Raw genomic sequence first — 23,750 nt, forward strand, 5'->3', positions numbered from 1 at the left:
TTCTTCAGACACAAATTATGCGACATATATAAAAAGCTCACTGAAAATTCAGATTTATTTTCAATATAACTGATTTATATATATTAAATAATACCTTCTGCAAGCCATATATATAACTAGTGGACCGCTCCGGCTTTGCACGGGTTTAAACAAACATTTCTAAAGTTATAAGTTTTTACACACTCTCCCATACATATGTATGTACTTTCCCGTTTCTTGCATGGGTCCATTTAAAAAAAAAAATAATAAGGTAAATTCGAACATGAACTAATATTTTATTTGCAATGGCTAAAACTTGATTACGACGACTAGTCTTTGTTGTCTGTTGTCTCTCGACTACTCGACTTTCAATCGCGTACTTGGGAGTTTTTGAAATCTTGTTCAGCAAGGAGCTGCGAGCGCTAGTTACTCGACTCAGTGGAATGCGATTGCGATGCGAAGAGAATGGCTTGCAAGTAGGGATGCAAACGATGTAGCGATGTTTTTGAAACATCGATGCTTTTTGTTAGCCATTGATGTTTCGAATCTAAAAATATCGATGCATCGATGTCACTTTCAACGATGTTTTATTTCGATGTTTTATATAAAAAATAGACTTCACACCTTCACACTTTTTCGGGTATTAACTCGAAACCCTCTGTTTGGATACGCTTTATTACATTAGAATTCGATTTTTGTAAAATACGGAGATTATGATTTATTTATACAATTTAATTCTGGCGTAGGCTACTGCGTTAGATCAGAGATTCAAATTACTGCATTTTAAAGATGCTATGGCTAAAAGAAATAGTTTTTTTGTTTCATAAAAAATTCAAACAATCGCGCTGATACAACGGAATCTTCGGATGGGTGTGAAACAGAATACTCGTTTGATATTTGGAACCAGAATAAACATTTGGTCCACCAAAAGGTGAAATGTAAGCAGTCAAATTCATCTACAATAACAGGGACGGAAGGTTGAAGAGAAAGTGTATCTCGGCTGTTACCCCTACCAATCAGAAGCCAATAGAGTTTGGGTTGACATGAATACTGTGTTTCCGGAGTTGTATAAATAGGCTTATTAATATTTACACATTGTGGACACTTTAGTGCCGAGTAAACGACCGTTCTCTAAACCCAGGGCAACTATTACGCAGAAGTAAAATAGAAAAGAAATGACAGTGAAAAAACTTTCCATGTCATTGTTTTGAAATTCTGTTATTTATTGAAAAAAAAAACTTTAACAGACATGTAATGCTAAGTGAAATAAAATGTATCAACTTAAGACGTACTACATTTCATTTATTTATGCTCCTGTTTCTTTATCCCTTAGCTTTTCACACTAAATTTAAAATAAGTTAAAAAAGTTCAAAAATACATCGATGTTTCCATGTATCGATGTTTTTGTTTTCGAAGGGTTTTTAAGAAACAGCGATACATCGATCCATCGATGTTTCATTTCACGATGTTTGAATACCTACTTGCAAGACGATTTTCAGTTTCAGATTAAGATTCTCCCTCAAGGAGTCTTTTTAATACTCTCACCTGGGGACAATTTCCCGGTAGTTGAGATTCTAGCAATAAATTAGGCTCGGAGTAAAATAAATTGTTCTTATTATATCGGAGACTCACATCCAATGTAATGGAAGTAACTTAAATTTATATCCTTTGTATAGAAACTTACTTGATATAGAGAAAGTTCTACCAAAGAACTAGAACAACTAATTCTATAAATCGCAATTTTTGTTTAGGCTTCATAAATTCAGTCACAATTTTTTTTGTTGCAAGGTGACACTAATTAGCCATTGCAAACTGTCACTTAGAAATGCCAAAATCACAAACTCTATAATTATTTTTATAAATTTAGCATTTCGTATACGAAATAGCAACTAATTGTCATAAAATCATGAACTAGTTTATGTACAACCTGTCACAGCGCCATCGCACTTCTGAACATCGCGTGCAATGAATAAGTGAAATGCAACGCTGTGATTTTTCGACAACTTCCGTGCATGGAAATTAAGTCATTTCAGTTGCATGTTGTCGGCATTTTGACTTGCACTCACATGTCACAGGGATGCTTGTGGATGGAGTGAAATTTAGCAGGAAAGGAGTGAGAGAAGGAAGTGTATGTGAGAGGAAGAAGAGTATAGTATATGAGAGTATGGAAATTGCATTGAAATGTGGAACCTACTCACACTCTCTTCTGTAGATTTTGGTGATTTTGCTTCAACCCTATGGACTACTGCTAACAGGCAAACGCACTTGTTAACTGTCATTTCAAATGAATTTTTGTTATTGTTTTGAGTTAAAGCAATGAGAATGTTATCATTGCTAAAACTTGGTTGTTGTCAGAGTTATTTATATATACTATATATTATTGTTGTTGTTTTGTTGTAGCAGGGCGCTGTTGTTGATGACTTTAATATGTTGACAATGACAGATCAAATACAAAAACAAAAAACAAGAAAAATTACTTACAAAAAAGAAAAGCTTAAAAGGAAAAATAAACAACAACTAGAACTTGTTCTTCAATTCAACTCCCAAAAGTTGCTCGAGCATAGACACAAATTCACCTATAATTTTAGCTGAATCTGGTACACCACTCCGCCTGCTCATACTCTTTTGGCATCTCCCTCAAGGTGTTCCAGAGCAGCGCATGTTACACTCCCAAAATACCCATATGGGCACGTAACGAACAACAAATCAACTGAACTCTCGAGTTGCTAAGAGTCTCTGCGCATCCCTCAAGCGAACGTAACAGATCGCCGTACTCATCGTAGATTAACCGAGAATGGGAAAATAAATCGAAGGGCGGAACTAATTTCGAAATGACTCGAAATAGGCGGACAGTTGAACAAAACGAGACAATCAGCGTACGTGCGGCAAGCAGTAACATCAAGAGCATGCACAAACGAACACCGTAGCAATGCCAACACGTCGAAAAGTACACTACACAAAAACAACAAAATAAAAACAGGAAAACTTTGCAGCAATGCGCCAGCATCAGTAGTCAAGCAGAAATCAAACGACATTTTAACCAACGCAAAATAAATGGGGGAGGTCGTATGTACGCCGGACAACAACAATGCAACATACAAAAATCAGTAGCAGAACTTAACATTGGAATTAGTAGAAGATTTTGAACAACAAAGCCGGGCAATGAATGCTTGAAATTATCGTAAAATTGAGTTTGATGTGCACAAAGCCACTGCATGTGTGTCTGTGTGTGATGGAGTGCGAGCTAAAGTACCCCTCTGCTCGAGAAACTTAACGATAAATGGGCTATTGAAACCGCTTTGAGGCATCCAATGGAACGGAAATTACGAGCAACAATTGCACAAAAGAAAAATGAATATTGGACAACAGGCCAGAGGATTGTGAGCCTTGAGTTTTTTGAGTGTTGCCAGATTGTTTTCAATTTTTTTTTTTTTGAATATATAGTGCATTAGAAATCTAAGAGTCTATCCCTAAATAAAAGAGCAGTTTCTAAGGAAAGAAGCCCATAATTTTCAAAAAGTTATTCTTAAAGCCATGATTCTTAAGGTCCGGGGTTTCGAGGAGAGGTCATTCGACTTAATAACAATATCAGATTTCAATTAATCGAAAGAAAATTAGATAAGATCTTTAGCATAATAAGGAGTGCTCCTCCCTAATGTAGTCAATTTACTAACTTGTCTCCATTAATTTGTATAATGAAATTTCTAATTGACTCAATCAAGGTAATGTCTAAAAAGCTTATAAGAATTATATTTTAACTGTAATGCATTATGATCTATTTAATTTAGTCAGTTAACTAATTGACTACATTAATTTTTATAATGAAAATACTAATTGACTCAATTAAGGAAATATCTAAAATGCTTAAAGATTATATTTAAAGAATTTCTGATAAAATTATAATTTTTGAAGGGTTTTGATTGAACTTAAAAAGCTCTCTTATGTTAGAAAGATTCATATATTTTCCGTATTATCTCACATGCTCGGAGTTAGGTAATTTTGACGACATTTTATTTCAATGAATTATTTATCTTTAAAAATAGAGGATTTTATTGTAAGACTCTGGCAACACTGTGCACCTTAAATCAAATCAGACATGAATAGTCATACGATTTGTGTGATTCGAGTGTGGTCAAATACAAATTGTCGCATACACTTGAAGCACACGCTCACGCTCCCCCAGTCTCTAGCCTACCAAGCAAACTAACCGTAAATTTAGGACAAGACAGTAAAATAATTCTTATTACTCGCCCCTAATCTATACCACTCATACTCGTATGTATGTGCGTAAAGCTCTACTCACTAACTTCAGGAGAACAAACAGAAAAAACTACCCAACTAAACTGCACTGATTTATGTCACTTGTCTTCGACATTCCAGCTCAACTCGCATGTAGTCTTGTGGTTTTTATGATTGGAATTACGACCCAGCTTCAGAGGTAGCATGGCAGCAGCAAGCGAGGCATTAACTACCCGAGCGTGTGTGGAATATTTGTCAATCGATGAGGTAGCTGCCTGCCGTAATTGTTCACAGAATTGCATTGGATGCTTGTGGTTACGTGTGTATTGCGGTGTGGTGTAATGCTGTTGATTGAGTTCACATTTTTGCTAATTTCCCTCATTGTTGTTGTTGAGTGATTGGTTAATGCCAGCTGGCAAAGTCATTGACCAACTGACGCGCATTCACATAATTAAGCTGGTAATTATTCGGTAGCTTCTGTGGTTAATACTGTATGTATGTATATGCATATAACGGTATATATGTTATAAAGTTTTTCTAGCTTTACAGCACGTAATCAGAAATTATTACGGTTGCACATCGTGTGTTTGTTTGTTGTTTTAGAATTAGTAACCGACAGGTAATTTGTTAAATTATTTACTCAATTAGTTGCATCTTCAATTATGGTGAATTAGTTACCTGATAATTTATGCCATAAACAACAATGCGTGCAATGTATTAGGTGAGCTGATAGCTTGACAGTTTTGTCTTTGCTTCTGGTCGATTAGTAGAAGTCAAGCTCAGCTGAGACAACAAATATTTGTTATAGAATAAAGCAATCACTTTCAGACACGTTCTCTTGACCCAATTAATAGTAAATTGACTAAATTTTGCTTAATTTAAATTATATGGATAACAAGAGAAGAAAGTAAATGGATATGTTATTTATATTTTTCCGAGGCGAAAAATAAATTATAGGCGTTTCACCGTTTCACTTTCAAAATAACCATTAATCGATAAAAATAAATTTGTCAAAGAAATTGTTCTAACTTTCCTTGGCCTGTGTTAAATTAAACGTTTTCTGCAAACGCGGACTTGCAATCTGGTATCCGAAGACATCAGCCATCTTCCGGGAACAAAGAATAGAATCCTCAAATTTTATGATTTTTTTGTGACCAGAGTGGAAATAGTATACTGAAAATTGTGAAAATATCTCTATCTAGCTCTGTCTAACCACATGAATGCGTAGTAGAGATCCCATACTCCTTGAACAAGGTAGCTATTTAATATTCAAAATTTTGGTTGGTTTTTTACATTTTATAATATAGAAGTTGAAAATTGCAAATTGTTATGCTCAAATTAAATTGTTATATATACCACTCATACAACCGACTTTTCAAAAATCAGGTTTAGCGGTATAACCTTTTCAATTTCGCATTTAAAAATCTGAAATATTTCTTATTTTTTAATTATTATGAGAAAAAGATGCACGGTAAAGATTAGCATATTCAGATTAATATTACCTATAGCTGCCATACAACTGACTTTTCAAAAACGGAATTTGGTATAATAACTACTTCAATTAAGCAGCTATAACTACGAAATTTTACAGATAATGTATTTATCATACGTAAAATGTGCGTAGTAAAAATCATCACTATCAGATTAATATTAAATGTAGCTGTCATACAACTGACTTTTCAAAAATGAGTTTTAGGAAGATAACTCCTTTAACTAAGCAGCTATGGCTACGGAATTTGGTAATGCACTTACTTATCATAAGTAAAATGTGCATAGTAAAAATTATCAATCTCAGATTTATATTAAATGTAGCTGTCATACAACTGACTATTCAAAAATGAGTTTTAACGTTGTAACTTCTACAATTTAGCAGCTAAGGTTACGAAATTTGTCAAACAATTTACTTATTAGGAGTAAAAAGTGGGGAATAAGTATCATACAGATCGGACGACTATAGCATATAGCTGTCATGCAACTGCTACTTCAAAAATGAGTTTTAACGTTATATAATTCTTAAAATTAAGCAATTAAAGATATAAAATTCGGTAAAAGTCGTACTTATTATGAGTAAAGAGTGGAGAATAAATATTATCAAGATCGGATGACTATAACTTATAGCTGTCATGTAAACGGGTTTTCAAAAATGAGATTTTTTGCTATAAGTTTTTCAATTTCTCAGCTAAAAACTCGGAGTTTATTAATTTTTTTACTACTAAATCACCGAGAGCAGAAGTGTGTAATGAAAAATTGGACTGTTTTAACAGATAATATTTTTCTTCACAATAAATATTTGTAAATCTATTTCTCGTTGCTTCCATAGCACTTTACAAATCTTTAATATAACCGATATTATAAATTTATTTGCAATAAAATACGCCACAATAATGCAATAAATCACCGAGAGCGACACTAATAAATGCATTGAAAATTTAATAAAAAAATTCCCCACAAAAATACCGAAGTCGTATATTTTAAAACGGATATTTGAAAAACGCATTGATTTACACACATACAAACAAACTTAAATACAATACAAAAACTTGCAACACATAAGCGTTACACCACAGGTGAATGCAGCCGTAGAATCACACAAAGCAACAACAAAAACAAGTAAAGTATTGAATATATAAATGCATGAATGACTGTATAAATGAAAAATCATAAATAATTCAAATATGAGTGGAGGAAATGCTTATTGAAAAGTCATAAATCTCTCTCTAGCAATAGAATATGTGCGCGTTGCAGCTCCATGTGGATGTATGTATGTGTCTAACTGTTATTGTGTGATTGTGTGCTGAAACCACAAGTTTTCACAAATCCAAGCAGCATCAATAAAGACATAAGCAACAGCAATAATAAATGTGAGGCAACAACAACAACAAACACATTGTTGCAGCAACACAATGCACATAAGCAATAATAACAAGTGCAATAATGATAACTGCTACAACAACAACAACAACAACAATAACAATATAAACATATACAATAACAAACCAATTCATTGTCATGTCAAGCCAAGCGTTCTGAGCTGAGGTGAGCTGAGTCGTTGTCTGCTGCTGCCGCTGCTTGCAACAATCACCCGATTCATGTGTCAAGCAGCATGTACGCTGAACCTCTTTGATGGTCGTGTATGAGTAGAAAATCACTTATGCATTTCGATTGAGTTTTTTTCTCTTCATCTGCTGCTATAAATCTATATTTTTCTATATGGTTTCACTTTACGGTAATATGAAGCATGTGGCAAGGACAGACATGCATGCAGAGAGACAACAATAGATGCTGTTGTTGTTGTTGTTTAGTTGATGCAATACAAGATATATATATGCACTTTCTCAACTTTCCATCATTGTCAGCTATTGCCACAGCATTATTATTATTGTTGTTGTTGCTGGTGTTTGCTTATTTGCTTTTGTATAGCCCGATTTGTGCTGCTTATGGCATTGTGCTTGCCACAAAATCATCGGTTTAGTTGCGTAGCTATGCGGTGATCAATTGCAAATGTGACATGCATTTGCATATGCAGACACATTTGCAATAACAACAACAGCAATACACGCACTGCAAGCATATGTCTTTGTGTGTGTGTGCGTGCATGTGTACCAATATTCATCTGTCAAATGTCAACAATTTAAGCAAAACTTTTCAATTTATTACTGCTGCGAAAGCATTTACTTGTGTCTGTGTGGGAATACATACAGATAAATATATAGATAGATAGCTGTGCAAATGTGGTTACCAAATTGTGGCAAGTGTTGCATGCCACATGCCACAGAGTAAACTACAAGCGTTTAATGCTTTTGATTTTCCAAGAATTTCTTGCTTAGCAATCGAAACTGTGAAGTTATCGGACTTTAACCGCAATTTTACAATTTAACCTTTGTGTACGCAAGCGGGTCTCAGAGACCTGAATGGATTTTGAAGATTTTACTTAGTGAAATTTAAAGTAGTAAATATAAAAAAGAGGTTAGAACTCCGGAAATTAAATATAAAGTTTAATCACCATCTGACTCTGAAAATATGTCGTCTCAGACCAATCATAAACTTTGGAAAAAGTTAAATAATCGATTTTCCTTAAACATAGAGATAACTATCTTAGTAATCAATAACTCTTGATCTTATCAAAATAGTAATTTATTTTATTACATAAAATTTAAGTTGTTGAACATAAACTATATCTGAAATTGGTGAGCTTCTCCGAAGGCACCATTCTTCCAACCATGATATTTCATTCCCAAAACAATCAAATGAGTCCCTAGATCCACAAATACCATACTTCTACGAATGAACAAGAAGTAGAAATGAACGATTCGAGGTCAGCTTATACCAAGATTTAGATTTGACAGCCAGTTAGCGAATAAGCTGTATAGCTGTATATCGAAGGACTTTTTCAAGTTGTGAGCTCTCGAAATATGTCTAAAGTTTCGTCTACGAATATAAATTCATAATGATTCTCATCTCACTGATAAATCTTAGGCATACAGACCTTCGAGCTTGGGTAAACTACACAATTAAGTCTTAGAGAATGGCGGAACAGAGTAGTATTTTGGTAGTTTTTTTGTTCGTTAGAGCTGGTCCGTGGGATAAGTCTTCTCAACATCGCTTATAAGGTTCTATCGAGCGTACTGTGTGAAAGACTAAAGCCCACCATCAACAAACTGATTGGACCTTATCAGTGTGGCTTTAGATCTAGAAAATCTACATCTGACCAGATCTTCACCATGCGCCAAATCTTGGAAAAGACCTGTGAAAAGAGGATCGACACATACCATCTCTTTGTCGATTTCAAAGCATCTTTCGACAGCACAAAAAGGAGTTGCCTCTATGCCGCTTTGTCTGAATTTGGTATTACTGCAAAACTAATTCGGCTGTGTAAGCTGACATTGAGCAACACCAAAAGCTCCGTCAGTATCGGGAAGGACCTCTCCGAGCCGCTCGCTACCAAACGAGGTTTCAGACAAGGAGACCCATTATCGTGTGACTTCTTTAACGTGATGTTGAAGAATAAAATATTCTATAAAAGTGTACAGCTGCTGGCGTACGCCGATGATATCGATATCATTGGAAACAACACCCGCGCCGTTAGTCTGCTTTATCCAGACTGGATAAGGAAGCGAAGCGCATGGTCTGGTGGTGAACGAAGACAAGACGAAAGTGCTCCAGCTCTGAAAGTGTTCGATGCCAGTACCCGCTGATGGAAGCCGAGAAGGAGGAAGATCGCCACTCAGTTGGAAGGACCTGGCTTAACTTGGTATTACCATTTGGAGCCAAACTGCCAAAACATTTCAGGCTGTAAGTTGCAAGATAAGTCGAATGTGCAAAATAAACTTGTTGTCTTTTGTAGCTTAATGATTTGTTAAAATGCACAACAACAACAATAATTACATTATACGCCATTATATTGCATATCAGTGTATTTTCGAATAAATCATTTAATTACATATGTAATTTTCAAAAATATTGTCTTATCCTTAATATGCCAACATCTGTCAAGGCACAATTTTAAACACACACACACGCACACATACCGAGTGAAATCATATTGGTATTTGTGGTTTTCCACTTGCATCGAATTCATCATTGTCTTATTGTACAATTAATTTACTTTCGAACCATTAAACTTCATTTTGAAAATCGCTTTGGTTTTCACACACAAACATACACGTGAATTGTCGGGTTTATTAGGAAACTTATTTTAACAAAAATTGATTATTCATGTAATAGAATTGTGGCTTTCATTGTTGACCTCAACATTGCAGCAGCAGCTGATGTAAGAGTGTATAAAATAAATTATTTGATAACTATAATATTGAAATTACGACAATTATCAGTTATTTTGGAATGTCAGTGGTCAGTGCATCAATTGTCATGATTTTTGAACTTTGACATATGGTCATAAAATAATAAATATCAAATAAATCGAAAACTAGAATATGCAAATACAAATTAGGGTGGACCTAAAAGAAAAAATAATTTATAATCTCAATATTTCAAGTGATACTACCACAGCCGTTTGACAGCTCTTAAACAACATCATCATGACAAGGGTCAAAGTTCAAATGGTCAATACTTCTCTAATAGAGCTAAAATTTCCGTATGGTTTCAGAGAAAGAGATGTCGAAAAAGAAAAAATGAGAGGTAATGCAATTATCGAAATATGGATTGATATGCCGTGTATCTTGTAATATAGTTAAGGAGTCACTCGAATGGTCAACAACCTGATCATCAGCTTCTACACCTGATGACAGTCCAGGGAATTTAAGATTCAACTTTCTTGTGACAAAAATATAATACTCACAATTTCCTAAAAATGTATTAAATATCAAGGAAAAATCAATAAAAATGCTTGAGAAAAGTATCTCATTTAATAAGAGATGAAGAGAAGAGATAGGATACAGAAAATTTTATATAAAGTCCATGTTTCACAACTTCACTTTAGGACAAGACAAACCCAAATATTGATTTATGAAAAACAGATATTCGCAAAATACAGAGGAATCATAAACATTTCTTCTAAATATTTAAAAATATATTTAATTCTCTCCATAAAAGTCTGTGAGAATGAACTCTCGAACTCTAACACATATTTTTCAAAATCCAACTCTCTTGGTGATACAATTTGCTGCATACAGATTTATATTGAATCGCTGAGTACACATACTTATGTACTTATTTACATACTTACTTACTTATGCATTAACTTATTGTATCTTATCAGATCTCTGTTATGGGATACCGAATATAAAACACTTAATTCTACGACACACTCCCACAATAGATGGAGAACGAGTGGAAGACGGAACAAAGAAGTCACAGAAGATTGTGAAAAGTAAATTAAAAAGTGCTTTCGGTGACCTCCACCAGGACGTGGGGTTGGCACAAGTAAGTAGCAACGAACTTGCTCCGGCGATAAGACGAAAAGCAGGTAGTAAGTAGTATTTACAATGAAAGTACCGTTTTTACGGGTTGTAAGTACGAATAACAGTTGACACAGGGTGAGTGCCTATTAGAGGAAAGGCATAAAACATACAAATCTACCAACGTCTTACTTTAACAGGGTTGTAAGTAGGCAAACCAATGGTTTGGGGTGAAAAAAGTGTTTAAAAATTTATAAATGCAAAAAGCTCTAAAGCCTTTACAATATTTATAAGGAAGTTTGACTGTACGGAAATTTAGGTAAATGTTAATTTGACTGCGTTGTAGCATACTTGGGGGGAGTTAAGTGACTGCATATGCGCCCGTTCACGGCGGACAGAGTCCCGTGAGATTTTTCCATCAAATTGCCATGCTTACGCAGCTAAATGGCTGTGAAAACGGATGTGCTTTTAGTGGAGTAGGTTGTGCTTTCACCAACCCCGACAATACAAGCATTGGTTATTAAACTTTAATTGTTGATTGGAAAATAACGTTTTAAGAAAGAGAACAGTTCAGCATTTTAGTACTCAGAAAATTTAGAATTAAAAGTAAGGAATGCGCGGACGAAATCTCATTCCTTAGCTCTCAGAAAATCTAAATGTATGAAAAAAAGAAGAAGGTTCGGCTAATAGATGTTTAACTTCGCTAGCAACATCCGCGTCTCTGGACAACTTCTCTAAACACAAACGGTCAACCGTTCTATTAACCCTAGCTGCTGTCAGCCCATCCCTGGACAGAACTAGCACAATTTTGTTCTTAAAGCACATCTTCGTTATTTCAATGAAAGCATCTTCGTTCAATTGCTCTCCCCTGGAAGCATATGCAATGGTTCTCCTATGATTCGTCTATGGATAGTCATAAATTAGGAAAAGTGGTTCTGAGGGCAAACTGACTGCCTCCATGAATACTAAATTGAAGGAGCAATCATTCAATAATGATACAATCTCTTTTCTTTTTACTAACAATGACCCGTCTCACTGATATCAAGAGATTAAGCTACGATCCTGGCAAACCTCTCCAGTATCCATTTCAGGGAAGTATTCGCGGTTTTCTACTCAATAATTTAATGGATTTCGATTCTTAAAATTCTGTTAGACTTGTCTTCAAGCTTGGTTTTTAGGTGGGCATCTCACCCCTTTTGTGATATGGCGCTTAGCATTAGTGGTCCAAATGACAGGTGCTACCCTCATAAAGCTGTTCAAAAATATTTATCACTCTAAGTTATGACGTTACTAGTTGGAAGACTGATGCTTTTTTGAAGACTATTACCCGATCGGAGCTAATGACTTACTTTGGTAGTTGGAACGAGTAGCAATTCCTGTCAGCTCTTCACTGAAGTTTCAACCTCTGATAGACAGATACAAAACAGGGTTCCATGGATATGAAAAATATATTGTGCTTGGTCCTGAAAGGATTCTCAACAATTGGGACACAAAACTCTCCAAAGGGTAGTTCCACTTCTCATCCTCAAGAGATTTACTTTAGTAAGGTTATCCAAACATATAGTTAAAGGATGGTATTGAGAGGAACTAAGCTAAAGACGTCTGCTATGAAGCAAAAACTCTCAGTCTATCAATTACCCCACATTGAAGTTAGTTCTCTGTATCCGCAAGGTCCCTATAAGCCTCTATTAATAGATTAATTCGAAAAAGTTTGTCAACCTTTTCTTTATACTTCATTACCTAAGAACTCCAGTTGAAGATATCGCCACTTCCAACCTTCCACAACTAAATTCCGATTGGCCCCAGACATTAGCAAAATCCTTAGTTGTTAATTGAGTCAATACTAAATCTAATAGAAAATATTTTCCCAAAATTATGACAACCGTTGACGTAAACAACAATTAAATTGCTCACTCAACCAGCACCGAGCTAGTTTGTGTAGCCTGCGAGCTGTCAATCAATCAAAGAAGAAGACTGGGGACGAGCTCACACCTTCGGCCGACCGGCAAGGTGTTAGAAGTGTGTTTGCGTGCCATGAAGGCGTTGACAGGTGTACGTGTATGCCACATGCATCACACACATGCAATTAGTGCTAATCAAATTATTTATGATGTTTAAAGCCTCCCTCTCTCCACACGTGACGTCAGTACACTATCAATACTTTTCATAAACTGTCTCCCACTCTGTATATATATGTGAGTGTGTTTTGTTGTTGGTGTTGAGAAATGTTGCCGCAATGGCAGCAATTGTCGCTGTCCCTTCAAATTTCCATTGGCCACCCGGTTAATGGGCAGTTAGTGCGGACATTCACAAGTTAATGGGCGACTGGTGCGGTGACTGTCGGATTGCAAGGCGCTCGTCTGGAACAAATGCGGTGTGACGGGCCGCTGCTAGGTGCAAGGTGTGCTCAGTGTTGTTGTTATTTCCAGCACAAGCAATGTTCGCCAACTGCAAGTACATATAATTGTGTATATGCTGTTACTGTGGCCTGCACACCGTTTTGTTGTTGTCTGGTCGCCTGCTCGACTGACTCGCCACCCCTGTCTAGTTGCGACCGCTCCGATTCACTTTAAATGCACTGAACTGTGCAATATTGAATTGATTTCAATTTAATTGGAAATCACTGAAGCTCGAGTACCATTGGGGCTTGTTCAACCAAACAAGTGGTCGAACATGCGATTGCCAGTGCAGCGCAGAGCACCGGCGTGCTGGTGCGCAATGCAGCGTTAGCATTGGTGCAAGTTTGTGTTCGTTTGCGTGTGCGCTTGTGACTCAGTGCAGCTTTGCAGCAATTTTTGCCAGTTAATAAAATCCAATCGTAAAGTTGTTGTGTGGAAATTTTCACACGCATGCTGTAGTCACCTAGATATGTTTGTATATTTAGGTATGTTTATAGGTATCTAGATGAGCACAGGGAACATTTCATGCCAATTCAAGTGGTAATATGATTTGAATTAATTTCTAGCAAAATTTTAAATAATTCATTTTTTTTTGTTAAAATAAGAAAGAGAAGAATAGGTTTTATTTTAATATAAAATATGAAAACTAAAGTCTATAAAAAATTATTTAATTTGCAGCTTATTTAAGAAACTTTAGAAAATGAAAAGTGAGTAAGTGCAACTCAGTAGGGTTGCCAGGTTGTCAAAAATAACCAATAAACTTTTCGTTTTATAGAATTAGTTGCAAATTATAGTTTAAAATGTTTTTAATAATAATTACTCATTTTTTGAATAAAAAACTGAGAAAACTGTCCTTAAAAAATTTAGTAAATAGGGTTCCCAACAATTTTAAAGTGTTCAACTACAAATTTCTGATTTTAAATATCAATTTGAAGAACTAAATTTTATTTTAAGAATTTCTAAGACTTTTTTTTATATATCAGAGACCTTAGAATAATTTCAAACTCAAACTTGAGCTCATGATTTTCGAATTGTAAGCAAAAGAGATAGTTAAAATATGAAATCTAGTTTTTTTCAATAATTTTAAACCGCGTACCCATAGAATAATCCTGTAGAATAATCTAAGAAGTAAATTATTGGTTACCTGAATCCAGAATGAGCAGAATCTGACAGCTTGTGCCTTTTGTAGGAGCATTAACATTGGATTGAAAATTGGAAACTTATTTTGAAAAGAAACTGCTTTCAGCTCTTATAATTATCCGATAACGCTCATTTCGAGAAGAAATTCATTTTGAAAAGAAACTCATTTTGAAAAGAAACTCCTTTCTTGTCTTAAAATTAACCGATAGAGCTCATTTCGAAAAGAAACTCATTTTGAAAAGAAACTCCTTTCTTGTCTTGAAATTAACCGATAGAGCTTATTTTGAAAAGAAACTCATTTTGAAAAGAAACTCCTTTCATGTCTTAAAATTAACCGATAGAGCTCATTTCGAAAAGAAACTCCTCTTTTATCATAAAATTATCCGATAAAGCTCATTTCGAGAAGAGACTAATTTCGAAAAGAAACTCATTTTGAAAAGAAACTCCTTTCATGTCTTAAAATTAACCGATAGAGCTCATTTCGAAAAGAAACTCCTCTTTTATCATAAAATTATCCGATAAAGCTCATTTCGAGAAGAGACTAATTTCGAAAAGAAACTCATTTTGAAAAGAAACTCCTTTCTTATCATAAAATTAACCTATAGCATTTCGAAAAGAAACTCTTTTTTTATCATAAAATTATCCGATAAAGCTCATTTCGAGAAGAGACTAATTTCGAAAAGAAATTCATTTTGAAAAGAAACTCCTTTCTTGTCTTAAAATTAACCGATAGAGCTCATTTCGAAAAGAAACTCATTTTGAAAAGAAACTCCTTTCTTGTCTTGAAATTAACCGATAGAGCTTATTTCGAAAAGAAACTCATTTTGAAAAGAAGCTCCTTTCATGTCTTAAAATTAACCGATAGAGCTCATTTCGAAAAGAAACTCCTCTTTTATCATAAAATTATCCGATGAAGCTCATTTCGAGAAGAGACTAATTTCGAAAAGAAACTAATTTTGAAAAGAAACTCCTTTCTTGTCATAAAATTATCCGATGAAGCTCATTTCGAGAAGAGACTAATTTCGAAAAGAAACTAATTTTGAAAAGAAACTCCTTTCTTGTCATAAAATTATCCGATAAAGCTCATTTCGAGAAGAGACTAATTTCGAAAAGAAACTCCCTTCTTGTCTTAACATACTTTGATTAAGCTTCTTTCGAAACATAAACTCCGTTCAACTGTTTCTACCTCAGATTCCATATTGTGATTCAAATTCTGAGTTTGCGATCTTTGGAATTACCCCCAAACATTTGAATTAAGTGCAGCATGCCATAGATATTTCAAATTAATTCCAGAACAAAGCCCACGATAGCAACCAAATAATTATGTATGTGAGTTCATATGTAAATTAGCATACTTACTATATATGTGAATTAGACTAACTTATTTGGCCCAAATAACACTAGCGTATTTGAAATTTAATTACTACCTAATTTGTAGTTGAAGATAACCCGATAGGAAAATTCATAGAATAAATAAACATTGATTTTAATGCACTAAAAGGGGCAAAGAAGAAAATTTTGTCAAATGTACTACAAGAAATCTTCTAAAGATAAGATAGGATACTCGACTGGGTACTATATCGAGGATAGAACCTTTAGTTATATGATTTTCCAGTAAGTAACAGGAAAGTTTTCGGTGAGTAACTGCCGAACATTTTATCTCATAATCGACGAAAGGATGAAAGCATTGGATATCAAGCCTTCTAAGAGTTTATGGGAGTCTCAACAACAGTCAGTCGTCAGTTCATACATTGCACTTCGAAGATGAGGAGGATAATTAAGTATATTTCAAGTAATTGTTTCCCAATTGGAATTAAAGGACCTAGCCACCTAGCGAAAATAAACTTTACAAACAAATTAATTTGCTAACGATTTAAAAATTGGCTGAATAGTGCGCTTCATTCTACAACACTTTAAACTCTCACTCTCACACAAAAATTTAATAAATTTCGTCTTTACTGCTCATTAATAATTTTGATTTGCAATGCGTTGCAGCTTACTTTAAACTGTCTCATTTGAATTTTTGTCTTGTCACTGTCTCTGTCACTTCCCACCGCCTTGTGGCCGTCACCTGCCCATCACTCTTGTAGGGCACGCCATTCATACGAATCACCGTTCACTTTTTCCCGCACTCTCAGTTGGCTAATGATGTTAATCATTTCGTCCACCTCGCGACCATCTGCTATTATTAATGATGCTCATTCGGCTCATTATGTAAAGTTTACAATTAATTATCCTTGAAATGATTAACGATTATGTGGTTTTACTGCCACAAAATTTATTGAATTTCAAAAGTTTTGCGCAAAGTTCCCGTGCGCATTGTGGCAGTTCGAGTGCGTATACTTCCTGTTCGGTCGGCAGTCAGCCGTAAGCCGCTTTTAAATTAATGATTTGCAAGTTTTATTTTTAACGGTATTTCAATATTGTGCAGGAAAAATGTGAGAAGCTTTTGCGTTGAAATATTTAATTTTGGATTTTTTTATTTTTTTTGTTTTTGTTGAAATAATTTGTCTTCTCGAACTGATACTGTTTTCCAAGATGATGTGCGATATTTTTAGATAAATGGACTGCTGGACAGTGTCTGGTGCTTTAGTGCTTTAAACTGCTAAAATGAATTTCGAAAATTTCAAAACTTAATTTTTTATAAAGTTTAATATTTAAACACCGGAATATTAATAAATAATTAAACTATGAGCTCGACAAAATATTGTGAATCGCAGCTTCACTTGATATGTTCTCTTTATATATCAAAAGTTCAAGTTCTTTGCCTATTGAGCTAGGTAACGGAATCACCTAGCTCAATAGGCAATCACATATCAATATGTTCCAAAATTATATATTCGATCTCGGTAGACAGCGACAGTCATTCTTATTCTCACTAAGAACTGCTTTGTTCCTCTCCACTGTTTCTCAATGCCTATGTTTAAATGGAACAACTTGTTTTCTTCTTCAACTAATAACTCTCTAAAATACTCTCAAATACATCACAAAAACCCTCTCTGTTAATTAAAATTAATAAAAGTACCTCAAACAACTTTTAAGCATTTAAGCTTCCTACTTAAATATGAGTTATCATTTACTAATGATTTAAATCAATAAATAATTTCGAAGAAAGTCAACCATTTCTCTTTTAATCCAGGCATCAGTCCAACATTATATTTATCATTCATTTCACATTCAAACTCGTAATTCCACTTTGTTGTTATTATTTGCCTGCTCATTTGCTGCTTTCTAAGCTATCAATGAACTCTTAATCTGCTTACTTATGGCATCAGCAATTTCGCCATGCTTAATTTTGAATTTCATTTTCATTTAAATTTCCTGCTGCTACCCATTACTTCGATCGACGAGTCTGCTCTCACGTTTGCCGCAGCGACCAGATACTGTGCTGTTTCCCTACAATTATTTGTTTATTTTACAGTAATTTAATTCAACAAATCAGAATATCAACGCTGATGAGCATTAAAATGACGAAGCCGACGAAATGTTGCCAAAAGCAGCAAATAGAAGCTGCAGCGCAGCATCTTAAACGCCCACCAACGAAAAATTTACTACACTTGACTGGCTTTCCATTGAATATCGATTACGATTACCGGTAAAGGAATACTTTGTGATTCATTTATTTTTTATTTATTTTTTGTAATTATGTTTTTTCCTTGTAAACCCGAAGTCAACATGTTCTTGAAGGGTATTTAAAGTTTGTTAAATGTTTCGACCAGAAAGTAAATCTGTCACTTCCTGAATATGGACAAGATGCTCACAGAGCTAACCCAAGCCCACCTACTAGAGTATTTGTTGACATTATCAACAGACTTTTTCTTTCTTACAATCAACCCTGTTTTGAACAGTCAACCAGACCTAATCTATCCACTTCTTGGAAGTATATTTATCCAAGGTGTCTGAAACCTGCAATCAGATAAAAAAAAGTGTTCCTTCGTGGATTTTACTTCAGATGCCACAGTTTAGAAAGCCAACACTGACCGATTAGAGGAAACAAGGAAGACCAAATGTCGACAATTTATCCTGAAACATCCACTTTTCCTTTCGGAACTGGGGTTAACTTGTGGAGATATCATATTTTTAAAAGTCAGTAACCCAGTTTAAGGGCTTTTTTACATTAGAAAAGTTTAGACATTCGTATCTTTTACTTTGAAGTAAGAACTAATGAGTTCTAGAAAGCCAACTTGACGAAACACCAACCTAACTAACTTCGATCTAATATAACTTCTTTAAATAAACAAAGTCAGGCTCTCAAGCCGGTTCCGCGATTTTTTATTTGATCCAGGACCAAGACACTACTCGACAAACTTCCTCAGAATTGTTTGCAGAAAGGAGCTTGAGGTTGAACGATGGACCATTAATCAGATGATCGGACAATTTTTACCCAGGGAAGCAGTTCCATTCTAATAAAATTCGACTTCATTCGTTTTAAGCCTCTCCTTATTTTTTATCAAATTATTGACACACAAGACAACAATAACCAAAGCGGCGGCACGATGCTAGCGTGAATAAACCGCCCCTCTCCCTAGTATACACCTGGCAATCAATATTCATAGCTGTATGTACGTCAGTACTCTCCTCACTGGTATTTACAGCGTTTCATTGTGTCTAGGCAACGATGTCATCAACAATTTTTCGCTACAGTTTTCTACGCGCGTCCCCATCACTCACACCATTTGCTCGCAACCGAAGCGCAATCATTTCTATTCTCCTCGGTTTTGTTTGCATTATGGATTTGGCAAGCTTAAAGTGGCTTCCAAAGCATTGGCTGCAGCCACATTGGCATCACCATTGTGGTGGCAACGCTGGCGACAGTCGTCGCCGCAGCATAGACTCACCGCACCACACTTCTCACGGCAACAACAACAACAGGCATAAGCGCTGTTCATGGGTATTATGATTGGCAACCAATCGTTGACTTCGACGCTTGGTTTACGCTGTTTGCTGAGAGATTACGCCGCCAGCTAAGAAAACAAAAATTCAATGCCACAGCAGCGCGGTTATTTATATTTTCAAGTGTAAAATATTATTTTTTCCTTTGTTTGAACTTTAAGCCGAAAATTGTTAGGGCAAAGTAAACGAGCAAATTTGTGAAAATCTCTTTGTTGGTAAATGGCTCGCCTGCCATTGTTTTTACTTAGCTGTCACCTTTTATTGTTTACCATATGGAAAATGAGCTTTGTTGTTGTTGTTATTTATCTATTGATTTAATTAGTAGCGTAAATGAGACTAATTGAGCTGAAAGCTTTTGTGATCTCTTCGATTCAGCACCTATCATCTTTTGGAGTTAGACTTCTTTGAGGTTATGAAATAAGTTCTATGCAATAGAGGACAATGGGCGACTACTCAGTTTTTATACCAGTCGGTTATTCGATTCATAAATCTTCAAGGGCCCCAGAGCTTTCAAGTGTTCTCAAACTCCCAGACAGAAAGAAAGATTACTGGCATGTCTAGTCGAAGAATTCCCCTCTCAAAAACCACAAATCCTGTTGGTAATTTCCTTCGGTCTTCAATTGTACGAATAGTATAGCAATAGCTAAGTGCTTATCAGACCTCGGGATATCAAGAGAGCTCAGTGAATCATCCGAGCTCTAATTACATTCTAAACATCAAACTAACTGATTTCTAAACAGTCTTGTGAAACACTTTCGAATTTTTTGGAGCCGTAATTATAAAATAAAATAAACCAATAACAAACTAATCTAAAAAATATATGTATTTATTTATTATAAAAAATCGGAAGAACCTTACTTATATTTTTGATATATTTCTAATATGCCGACACGAATATTTAATATATTGACTTTTCAACCAAATAATTGATTAGCATCAATCAGTGGACCACCAATATTTGACTGACCGCTTGGTCTGCGATTACCAAGTATACCAGCACCAGCATCAAGCCAGTTACCAACCTGCAAAGGTGTCAACAAACTGCGTAAATTACTCAATCCTTGACAAGTGGTAGAGGTCAACGGCGTGAGTGAAGCACCCAACACCGAGAGCTCACAAAACCGGAAATCGCTGTCGGCATTAATGTCAGTATCCACCTTAATGAAGGGCACCTCTTTGCCAGCTACGCTCTTAAAGAGTGCATCATCGGTAGACTCTTTCGTACTATCCTTACCAAATGATTTCGCGAACTGCACCAACATACCGATCATGTTTTGACGCACTCTCAAATCTTCCGGATCCATAAGCTGTGCTTCCGGTATGGGATTACCAAAGAGATCATTTGCATCGAACATATAGCCGAGTTCATCGCCATGCGCCACCATCTCTGAGTTTCTATTACCCGCGTACTCGGAAACGATCGGCAGACCACGCAAAAAATGTATACCCTTGGAGCGCGTGCCATTGTATTCGAAACTATACATAAATGAGGGTGCAATCTCAGACCACACTTGTAAAGTTAAAACAGCCGGCAGATTGAAAATTATATCGGTGCTGGTGTCAATGATCTACAGTGTTATTGAATGTCTTTGTATTAGAATTAATGGAAAATATTTTCAGAATACCTTCGTCATCACTTCATCCAGACTAAAAGACTCAGGCACCTTAAGCAAATCGTTTAGTGTTGGCGTCAATGCCTCCGTTAGACCGGGTAGCACCGGTTGGAGTATATCTCCGGTCACTTGATCAATGCGCAAAAAACCTGCTAAATCTTTCAAAGTACCGGATAGTGAAGTTAGAAATTTTTGTGCCGAACCAAAGATACGATTAAGTGTGCCAATGCGAAGAGCATTAGCGGTTTCATGTTTTGTGACACCTGTTAATAACGGTATAGGCGTGAATTTGCCACCGCGTAGCTGTTCCTCCGGTTCTCCCTCAATCAAGCTCGGTAGAGAACGTCCATCGTTTTTATCTTCGATATGTGGCGTGAAACCGACACTGCCCGAGAGACTTTTGACAATTGCGCGTCCGGCGAGACGTTCCGTTTGGATTTTCGAGTCATTCTGTATAATATCCTCGGCTGATTTCTAAAAAAGTTCATGCAATAAATTAAAGTCAATTCTAGATTGAACTTCTGACTCCAAAAATCGATTCTACAAACACCGAAAAGGAAATTTAATATGTACCTCTCTCATGCACTGCACGATCGTCAGTTCATTCTTTGTCGGACAACCATTAATTCTCGCCACTTCCTCCACACTTTGCAGCGGTTCTTTATCGGTTGCATACTGCGATAACGCTGTACCCGACATCGCGACCACACCCGATATATCAGTTGCACTGCGTGCCGAGGGCGACATCGATAAGAACATTGCAGACGCTGCGCCCGAACCGTGACCAATAGCTTTAACTCTACTTGGATCACCGCCGAAGTATTGTATATAATCGTTAACCCAACGCATAGCTGTAGCCATATCGAAGATCGCCAAATTGCCATCGAACTCCTTAGTGCCATCACCCATAATACCCAACGAACCGAGACGATATTGTGGCGCTACGACTATAACACCCTGACGTGCCATAGGCGTGGCATCATATTGCGCCGCAGAACCAAAACGAAAACCACCCGGATGTAACCAGACATAAACCGGCAGTCCAGTCGTTTCATCGGGCATATGTGGTGTATAAACATTCAGCAGCAAACAATCTTCACTACCCACTATGCGACGTTTATTATATGCATAGGGTTGGATACACGGTGGACCATATTGTGTGGCATTAATATCGCCGGCCATACGCTTGTAAACCGGGCGCGCAAAACGCAAACGTTCAATTGGTGGTTCGGCGTAATACAGACCGAGGAAGGAATAAACGCCAGTTTCGGGATTGCGAAAACCTTCGACGCGCGCATCACGATTGAAGGCGCGCGTAAATACGACCGGATCGTCCGGTGGTGGCGCCTTCGAATGACGACCGCCAACAATGCGCTTTACACGTTTATTTCGGACACTTTCTGCTGGTTGCGTGGCATCACAACAAATTAAAGTAGTTGCGAATAATACAAGAATAATGAACAGTTTAACAACTAGCGCCGACATTGCGAACTTGTTAAGCTATTAATACGCGCAAACTGGTTCCAATATATTGCAGTGAATGCTTTCAAATTGAATGCCAAGCGGTAACTGCCGGTGAGCCCTGCTCGTAAATTCATTTTGCCCTTCAGCGTGTGCTTTGTGTGTTATCTGTCGGCTCAGCTCAAGCCCGTTTATTCGCTTTGTGTGGATAGCGCAGCAACAGAAACGATCAGAAAAGTACTCGTATAGCTTGAGATTGGCTCTGCTGAATTGATATCACTTTGCGCTGCTATAATTTACTGTCCTTGAAACTGTTAACTTCATGAACTTACTTATCAAAGAAGAACAAGAATAGGGTAGCAAAAATATAACAGAAATTATCGGAAAGAAAACAGAAAAGTGTATTTTTATTGTTGTTGTATATTATCAACAAAAATTCTGACAAAGAGGTTCGTTTAATATGGTCCATATTAAAAATCGACTTATATTTGGTTGGCTCTATTCCTGTTTAATTGAGATTATAAATGCATCCAAATGAGTTAGACCTCGATCGTCGCTTCAAAGCATGCGATCGTAATGGTGACATGTAAAGCCTTCTCGAGCGATTCGAAAATAGTAAAATTTGGAAGACCCGAATTTTGTATTGTTTAGGGAACTATATGAAAAGGACCAGAATATCCACCACACATCTAGATAAGTCTTACATTACTTGCTTATCGTAAGAGAATTTGTTCCTGAAGATTGTCAATTTATGATGTTTCCTACGTTCAGAAGTCAATAACTTCTTCAAGTACTTTATTTCAAAATAATTTCAGCCACTTTCCGAAACCAATACATCATCCAATAACCAATTCACTGAGTCAAATATTTGTATGTATTCGAGTTTAAGCAGAAATGCCTCCGTTCACTCAATTGACATTCAAGCCGAGTGATTGGCACTTTATACATCATATCTTGCTTCTATCTGTATATATATGATATTAGAATAATTTAATATGAATATAAATATATGTACACATATTATACTAACCGCAAAATCACGGGAGCTCAGTTATACGCATAAATAAATGATGAACATGTCACAGCAATTAAAATGACAGCAAAAACGAAAAATGTCGCCTTTCAATTGAAACAAAATAAATAATAATAGTATGATTAATGAAATATAA

General features: G+C 35.9%; 1 protein-coding gene across 1 annotated transcript; it reads right to left on the reverse strand.

Annotated features, from left to right (window-relative positions):
• Nucleotides 1–20,312: 20,312 nt before the first annotated feature.
• On the reverse strand, nt 20,313–22,949 carry LOC105210882 (carboxylesterase 1F). The gene is made up of 3 exons (XM_011182080.2): nt 21,694–22,949; nt 21,133–21,594; nt 20,313–21,075 (listed from the first exon to the last, which is right to left on the reverse strand). Exons 1-3 carry the CDS (start codon nt 22,603–22,605, stop codon nt 20,422–20,424), a joined length of 2,028 nt encoding a protein of 675 aa, XP_011180382.2. The 5' UTR covers nt 22,606–22,949; the 3' UTR covers nt 20,313–20,421.
• Nucleotides 22,950–23,750: the final 801 nt, after the last annotated feature.

This window comes from Zeugodacus cucurbitae, chromosome 3, assembly GCF_028554725.1.
Source record: "Zeugodacus cucurbitae isolate PBARC_wt_2022May chromosome 3, idZeuCucr1.2, whole genome shotgun sequence".
Lineage (NCBI taxonomy): Eukaryota > Metazoa > Arthropoda > Insecta > Diptera > Tephritidae > Zeugodacus > Zeugodacus cucurbitae.

Excerpts from the sequence above, each read along its gene's own strand:
- LOC105210882 (XM_011182080.2), bottom strand. The coding sequence starts at position 22,605 with ATGTCGGCGCTAGTTGTTAAACTGTTCATTATTCTTGTATTATTCGCA. Across the intron at positions 21,595-21,693 it reads TCGTGCAGTGCATGAGAGAG|AAATCAGCCGAGGATATTAT; the intron begins GTACATATTAAA and ends GAACTTTTTTAG. Across the intron at positions 21,076-21,132 it reads TGGATGAAGTGATGACGAAG|ATCATTGACACCAGCACCGA; the intron begins GTATTCTGAAAA and ends ATAACACTGTAG.